Below are 8,423 nucleotides of genomic sequence, written 5' to 3'. Positions count from 1 at the left end.
ACAATCTTAGAGAATCAACCAAGAGGGCCATCTAGTGGAGAAATAGGACACAGACAGGACTTCAAGATGCTCTTCCTGTTCCTCCATTTCTTTCAAAGTTGTCAGCGTTTGCATTTTACCAAACGTGTTTACCACTCTATGTCTTGTTGTGTCTTTGTGTCATTGTACCAGTTCACCAAGTACACTCAATGGATTTTAATGCTAGCCACTTTATTTTAAGCAATACTTTTTTTTTGTGGTCACATCAGGTTTCTATAGTGAGTTAGTTAAACTGAACTGAAAGTGTTCTTTAAATGACCAACAAAATTGCCAATACTATAAATCACAAAATTAAACGGCTGCCGTTTCTTCGACAAGACCACAAACAAAAATCAGACAAATCTTCTTACAAACCTGAAGACTTCGCTTTGCTACTGACCCTGCAGGTACAGTGAAAAACCAAGCTCAGAATTTAGAGCCTTAAGTATAACAAATACAAGACAAACACTAAACTGAAAGGTTATCATTTCCTTTATTTGTAATTGTTTGTAAGTATCAGTGTCTTCTATTTACTGTACAGCATTTCTGAAAGCTTAAGCACTTATTAGAAACTAGCTAAATTGGGATTCAGTCTAATACTTACATTAAATAAGTTCATTTTCAATTCAATCAATCAGGACAAACGGACTACAGTAACTCGTGATGACCTAAATTGAATGTAAATAGCAGGAATAAACAAAGTCTAAGAGACTTCAGAGTCTGTCCTTAGTGTAGATGCTACAGAATCAAAGCCATCATTAGTGAAGCGTATTATTATCTAAATACTCATTTCACCGGGTTATGAATGGCTCAGTCATTATTTAGGGAATGCACAGGTGAGCTTCTAAAGCATGGAGTTAGCAACAAAGGTAAACGTCATGACAGAACCGGATGAAGACATCTGCGCTGAAAATTAACGTCTTTGGTTTTCTAAAAGTGAGAACAGAGGCTAGTTATTCATAATATTCACACACAAACAGTAGCCAATGTATATTTGTATTGATACACAGGACGACCTGTTTATATTGTTGTAACTGTATCATAAACTCACCTCGTCTTGAGCCGTCTCTGGATCATCAGAACGAGGCTCGGGTTTGACCGGATCAGGAAACACTGGAGATGGAACACATACATATTGTACGTTTACTGTTGTGATTTATAGAGCGCATTATTTAACAAAATCATTATGAACAGATCAGGGCATTGAGTTTAAATGAAATAAAACCCTTACAGTTCGGTTTTAAATCCTCCATGCTGTTGAGTCTTGTTATTTTCACTCTTCTGTTTGATTCATTGGTTTGTGTTTCTTCCGGTTTACTCTCCATCTTCTCTCCAGTTTTGCAGAGGCTTCTTTCTGGTAACAGTTTTGTAATTTCTGTAAAATTCATAGACAATTTACTTATTATCTGTTAACTAATGTACATAAAAAGCAAAACTAAATATGAAATTCAGTGGGAGTGTATTTCACTAGTTTTATTATATCTCTTTCACGTGAGTGTACTGAACATCATCTGACACCAGAAGCAAAAAAGGTAAGAGTGGCATCTATAAATATGAGTGGGTACATTGTTATATAAAATATAAATCAACCCAAGATCACAGCCAGTCCCATTCTCATCCTCAGAGAAATCACTGTTAAACTTTAGCATCTTTTAAAGCAAACAAACATTGAGGTTATGTGTGGAACTGAACGGTTTAAGGACTAAACCTAACTATTGAGTTTTATAGAGTTCTCATCATGAATGAGCACGTAGCTAGTCACTGTTAACATGTAGCACTGCTAGCATCACTAACGTGTCTGAAGTCCGGTTTGCTAAGTCAGAAGAACCAATTCCCATGTCTATACGATATTGTGATGCAGTCTTGCTAATCGGTTGCTAGGGTACATTGTTTGGTTACTAGTAAGTGGATTGGCAGCTGACCATCATGATGCACTGAAGACTGTTTATCATTATGATAAGCCCACCCCCATGTCTCTATGAGGCTCTGATCCAACGACAATCTGAACCATATAATGGCAGTCTATGGGATCTCTCGCTGGTGTGCTCTAAATGTTTTGCTAGGGCGTGGCTTGACGCTTTCCACAGTGATCCGGAGGCTTTGATTGGTTAGAGTTAAATGAGCCCACCCCCTTGTCACGTGACGCATTTCTCTCCTCATAGTGTATATGAGGAAAAATTTGTTGGGGGCTCTTGCAATACAAAGTCAATGGGATTTTTCGGCCAATTTCTCGCCCGGTGTACGATCATCGTACACCCGATCACTTCATACTAGTCATAGCACACCTTTCCTCAATAAAATCGTACGTTTTTACATTACTCTTTACAGCTCTTCAAGACTTGTTTAAAGCACGAGGTTTCCTCTGCACTGGTTGTACTTGGGTGCTCCAACGATAAAATGCCTTACTTTACCGTATTTTTGTATCTATACATTCGCAAAATACGGAGTCAACACCGACGTGCCTTCACATGCGTTCAATTGCGAATAAAATATTTCCAGTTGTCATAAAATATACATTCATCTTTTACGTCGGTTTGAGACTAGGGGTGAGTAACATTGCTTCATTAATATTTAACAATATTTAATGGCAAGCGTGAGCAGATTTGGCTGTGGTATGATACCCGTCGGTAAATAACGTCTATAGTAGAGCGACGTCTGCATTCATAAGTTAAGTTAAATGTTGCATTCATGAAAAAAAAAAAAAAAACATCCTTCGTTGGTCTGGTGTTGATTAAAAAAAACATTTTGTAAAATTCTGCACTTACCTTCCCAGTCGATGGTGTTTAAAACAGCAAGCTTACGGCGACTGCTCTTAAACACAAACTCAAACTGAACTGAATGTAGTTACCCTACTACTGACTTACAGCACCTACCGCCTATTTCATCCTGCTAGCTATGCTACCGCCAATAATACCGGTTCCTCTGCAAATTCACAGAGCACGTACCGCTAAAGGTGCCTACACATTGAACGCGTCAAGCGACATCATAGGCACAGCGTAAAACCGCTCTGAGGCGTAGAGCGATGTGAAGCAGGAAGCTACGCGTAACTGCTGGTAAGCGACAGAAGAGGCACTTCTAATGTGTGGCAATCGTCCCCCAATTGCGGCAGCATTTTTCTACAAATGCCGGAACTGTCTGTTTTGATTGTCGAAAATGCGTTCATGTGGTCCTTTTTTTAATTTTTTATTATTTATTTTATCACTAATGATTATTATTTCACCAGTATTATACCAGTCTTTCGTGTCAGTTTTAACAATTTACGCACTAAATGAACAGAGTAAATGAACAGTGAAAAAAACTAAAATGGATAAATATTATTTTATTGACTGATGGCATGGTCTGTTTAAAGTTGAAAGAGATATTTTTTTCAGGTGTTGGCCTTGATGGTCTGTGATGACAGGATTTAGGTTACAATTAAAATGAATAAAGTTAAAGATATAGAAGCCTGATATTTTTTTTTCAGTTTTTGTTTTTATTATTTTCTTAAACCTGTTCTGGTTTCAGTATTTAAGCAAAAATTTTATTGTAATATACGAGGATGGTTAATACAGTAGTTTACTGTATCTTAAAGATAATAAAAACATAAATAAATTAATTTAAAAAATTGGTCTGGCCCTCGACAATGTTCTTTTTTTAATTTTGGCCCTCTGTGAATTTGAGTTTGACACCCGTCTTACAGAAATGTATAGCAGCCAGACCCAAAATGCAGCGTATTACTAAATACATCACATGAAAAACCATCTTTTTTTGGTGTTGAGGAGGGGGGTGCTACCGGGTAACGGTAAAATACTTTATTTTTTTCTTCACACCTCCAGAAATCACAAAACAAAAGGTGGAAAAAGTGAAAGGTTTTATTAGTGTATTATACTTGCATGTAACTTATACACCAATACGCCCAACACAAACACATGATCTTACAAATAAAAACATATTTTAAAAAAAAACTTAAAATCTGAAAAGATGGTGTTTAAATTATGTTTAATGGCTCTGCCAGACTAACTTCGATCGTCAAAACTATTTTCAAAGGGAAAACCAACCGATACTACACAAAATTTGCTTGAAAACATTAAGTACACTTCTTTTTTTCCCCTCCCACAATAAACTCATGCTGTTTTTCCGGATCAGCTCAGTACGGATTCGGTAATTCATATCAACCGAACTCGTCTTAATGATAATTTTTTTTTGTAATCTAGATAAAGCTTCTGCGAGTGCAAACGGTAAACAACAGGAACCGTATCTGCCAACTCCACGCACATCCAACTCTGATGAAACAATAACTCAAGATAAACGTGGAAATGTCTTGTTTTGTAATCGGGTGAGATCACTAAAGGTCCCTCCTGATTTATTAGAAGTCTTTCTCTTCTTGACCAATCACAGCCGGCTGGATTAATCAAAACACCCTGTCGAACTCCGGTTGGCTGGTGGTGGCAGGGTTCCTGTTCTGATTGGCTGGCTGCTGGGGCATGTGACCTCTCCTGCGCGGCGGAGCCAGGTACTCAAACATGGAGGTGTTGTGTGTGGAGAGCATGTTTTTGAGGTCTGAGGGCATGGGGTCGGACCAGAAGAAGTCGTGGTTGAGAGCGTCGTCGCTGTCTATTCTCTGAGACGGATCCAGAACCAGCAGTTTGTCGATGAGGTCCAGAGCGTACGGGTCTTTCACATAAGCCTTCAGTCTGTCCTTTACCTTACGCTTCTGACCTTTAGGAAGCTCCATCTTCTGATACAGCTCGTACTTCTTATCCACCCCGGGCCAAACCTGACACAGCACACAATACAGACATGGACTCAAATGCATCACTTTTGTACTCGTTTTTTGGTTAAATATATGCATATTTATGCTTCTTGTACTTGTTTAGGTTAAATAAGTAAATAAAAAAAAAAAGTTTAATTTTATAGTTTTATATTCACACCTTTTTTTTTTTTTTTTTTTTGTTAAATGCATGAATTCTATTAAATTATGAATTCAAATTTTTTACTCATAAATTTGCAAACAGATAAAAAAAAATTTCGATAGTAAAAAAATAATAAAAAAAAATAATTAAAATAATATATATATATATATATATATATATATATATATATATATATATATTTTTTTTTTATGGTTCAACAACTTATGTCAACTTATTCTACTAAGTGGACTATTTAAATAAAGTAGATAAATAAAAAGTTTAACAATGTCTAACAAGGGCTTTAGCTTAATATGAGTGTTTGTATTAAATTCATGACAAATATAATTTCAAAAAATATAATAAGTAAAATTTTTTTGTATTTTTTGTATTTTGTATTTTTTTTTTTTTTTTATATAAACACAAAGACAAATACTAGTACTTTAGTATGTGTGTATAATAATGAATAATGAAACTTTAAGCTCTTCCTAATATTAATTTATTACACATTCACACATGCTGATTATCCGTGTGCACTGAGGTCTGAAGTATGGTTGTGTGTGTGTTACCTCAGGAGTGATGGAGCCACACAGCTGACTAATGAGGGTGAGCTGGTGCTGTTCTGTGTTCCCCTGCATGATGGGGCTTCTGGTCCACATCTCCGCCATGATGCACCCTCCGCCCCACAGATCTATGGGAGGCCCGTAGTCTCTCTCACCTAACAAAAAACGAACACTCGCGGTGAAAAACCAGTAATCACATCAAGCTACAAGCGTTTTAAGACGTGCCCGACGTACCCAGCAGCAGTTCAGGCGGTCGGTACCACAGTGTGACGACCCGGTTCGTGTAGCGGTTGCCCTGACTGTTCTTAGCCAAACTAAACGCTCTGGCCAGTCCGAAATCAGCCAGCTTCAGGACGCCATCTCTGGTGATCAGGACATTGGCCGCTTTCATGTCTCTGTGGAGGATCTGACACGAACACGCAACACCGCGTCCCTTAAACATCACAGCGACAACCCTGGGGCAGCTTCTCAGTCACATTTACGTAGATCTCACCTTGTTTCTGTGTATGTAGTAAAGTCCGTTCAGCAGCATCTGCATCACCTTCTTAATCTCAGCCAGGGTGAACTTAACGTTGGCGTTGCTCAGCAGCCCGGCGAGGTCGTGCTCACAGAAGTCGAACACCAGATAGATGCTGCCCTTGTAGCGGTTAAACTGGGTGGCTGGAGAGAAAGAGGCGAGAAAAATACACTCTTAGAATAATTCTCCAATCTAATATTCAAACTCTAGTCATAGTTCTATGGACCTAACATTTTACTGAATTTAAAATAATTATTGTATTAAGGGTCATTTACACCAAATATGATAACTATAATTATTACTATAACTATAAAGTTCATAGGAATCTAGTTTTTCCCCAAATATGAACAAAAACCTCAGTCAAACAGAGTTTAAAGAGCTTCAAATGTGTAAAATAACACACAATATGGAGCACAGCACTGGTGTGGATGCTGATATAGTTACCTCTTTTGGTGTAAATGGTCCTTAAGGATCTCTTACATATTAAATATTTCCAGAGAATGCCTTATCTGGTAAGAAATAATTGTACTCTGTGTACAAATAAGACCCTTAATAGACAGAATCACACTGGCTCATCTAAAAATATTTCAGAAGAGCAAAACATTTATGTTTTGTAACATATACTTTTACAATTGCACTAATTTTAAAAGTCATTTTAAGGTCTGAAAATCAATTTTTAAGAAATCCTCGATATTTCCAGATCATTGCAGGAAGCACATTCATGCTGCACGTTAAAAAAAGCAGCTGTGCATCTTATGACAGCATGTACAACACGGAAAGAATGAATAAACACAGACACCTTCACCTTTTGTCCTGCAGATCTCAATGAGGTTCACCACGTTCTCGTGTTTGAGCAGCTGTAAGATCTTGATTTCCCTCAGAGCGGTGATGGGAAACTAAGCAGAAGAGCACAAGCACACTTGAGTGCGTGAGACGCCTGCGTTCGTAATGAGGAGCGCAGTAACTGCATAACTTCATTTCAATGTCTCACCCCTTCTTTCTCATTCTCCATGAGTACTTTTTTTAAAGCCACCTTCTTCCCCGTCTGTCTGTGTTTGGCCTTGAACACCTCCCTACAGAGAGAACACAACAGAAAACCGCTCAGAAATCACACCGGCTCCTTCTAAACCAAAATATACCATAAACGTCAAAGGATAGTTTCCCTCCAAAAAGGCCATTCAAGACGATGGCGAAGCTGTTCACCAGAACAGCTTTGAAGAAACGAATGGCATTACGTCACTTGCTCATTAACAGATCCTCTGCAGTCAATGGGTGCCGTCAGAATGAGAGTTCAAACGGTTGACAAAAACAAGACAATAATCCATGCATCTTGTGAGAAAACATGCTTATAAGAAACCGATCCATAACTAAACTTTATTTTAACTTCAACCAGTCGCTTCTGGACAAAATCCATAATAACGCTTCCTGTCATCCTCTCACATCAAAATAATAACATAATAGTTTTATTATAATATTTCACACTGTTTTCACTCATCTTGAAGGTTTTGTTGTCTACAAACACGCAGCTTTCCGCTTCACAAGTTGTTGACAGGAGTGGTGTGGATTATTATTGCTATGTTTTAGTAACCGTTTGCACTCTCAGTCTGACGGCACCCATTCACTGCGGAGGATGCTCTGGTCAACAAGTGATGCAATGCTGCTTCTCTCAAAAACCTGTTGAAGGATCTGCAATTGTGGGTTGAGCCAACTGTCCACAAATTCATTTTTGGAGAAACTATTCCTTTAAGGCCGACGATCCCTATAGATATTTTATCAACCATTGACTTCCTGACATTGTATCACAGCAATAATAAACAGATTTTAGGTCTATTTTGTCACACGAGCACCAAATACTCACCCGAAGGTGCCCTGGCCGATCTTCGCCAGCTTCTCGTATTTCGAGAATTCATCACAGAAGGGAAACTCGACCCCATCATAGTACTTGGACATGATGGCGGTCTCTCTGTCCGGCCTAAACACACACAACAAACACTTATCTTTAAAACGCGACGAAAAACTCCTTACCTTCTGACGCTCTAACGTTGAGTTCAATCAATAAAAAAAAACTCTAACAGGCACATTTTGGCCAATTAAACGCCACAATAAGAAGTCTCTTATGAGGCTGTTTTGGTCGTGTGGGCGATTTCGTGTCCTTTATTCGGCCCTGGCAAGAAAAAAACCCAAACCCTCACGCACAAATATTAGCTTTACACCGTCGTTTAAAAGACTAGCTGGATTTAAACCGCGCAGATATGTGCTTGACATGTTAACAATAAACAAAATCGAACTTTTAGTGGTACAAATGACCGATAAGAGATAGAATATTATTAAAATATTCGTACTTATCCGCACCGCCGGAGCTTCCGGTTTTGTCGCGCTGCATCCTTGCTGTTCCTCTGCGGTCCGCAAGATTCACCCGCGCCAAGAAAAACTCTA

At 38.3% G+C, this 8,423-nt stretch overlaps 1 protein-coding gene and 1 long non-coding RNA gene across 3 annotated transcripts; both read right to left on the bottom strand.

Annotated features, from left to right (window-relative positions):
- Positions 1 to 492: 492 nt before the first annotated feature.
- Positions 493 to 2,987, bottom strand: LOC122341089. Its single transcript, XR_006250415.1, has 4 exons — positions 2,784 to 2,987; positions 1,250 to 1,393; positions 1,070 to 1,131; positions 493 to 948 (listed from the first exon to the last, which is right to left on the bottom strand). It is a non-coding gene; the product is annotated as an uncharacterized LOC122341089 (long non-coding RNA).
- Positions 2,988 to 3,851: 864 nt separating this feature from the next.
- Positions 3,852 to 8,423, bottom strand: cdk9 (cyclin-dependent kinase 9 (CDC2-related kinase)). Of its 2 annotated transcripts, none has more exons than XM_043234439.1 (8): positions 8,330 to 8,423; positions 7,846 to 7,959; positions 6,979 to 7,060; positions 6,787 to 6,883; positions 5,964 to 6,130; positions 5,705 to 5,876; positions 5,477 to 5,625; positions 3,852 to 4,774 (listed from the first exon to the last, which is right to left on the bottom strand). In XM_043234439.1, the coding sequence occupies exons 1-8, from the start codon at positions 8,368 to 8,370 to the stop codon at positions 4,409 to 4,411; spliced, it is 1,188 nt and encodes a 395-aa protein (XP_043090374.1). In that variant the 5' UTR covers positions 8,371 to 8,423; the 3' UTR covers positions 3,852 to 4,408. The 2 variants fall into 2 exon arrangements, with proteins under 2 accessions (XP_043090374.1, XP_043090375.1); XM_043234440.1 differs by having other exon boundaries at positions 6,793 to 6,883.

Source organism: Puntigrus tetrazona, unplaced genomic scaffold, assembly GCF_018831695.1.
Source record: "Puntigrus tetrazona isolate hp1 unplaced genomic scaffold, ASM1883169v1 S000001111, whole genome shotgun sequence".
In the NCBI taxonomy this organism is placed as follows: domain Eukaryota; kingdom Metazoa; phylum Chordata; class Actinopteri; order Cypriniformes; family Cyprinidae; genus Puntigrus; species Puntigrus tetrazona.
Note: the sequence above shows the minus strand (reverse complement) of the source record. Positions and strands in the feature narration are given on the sequence as shown.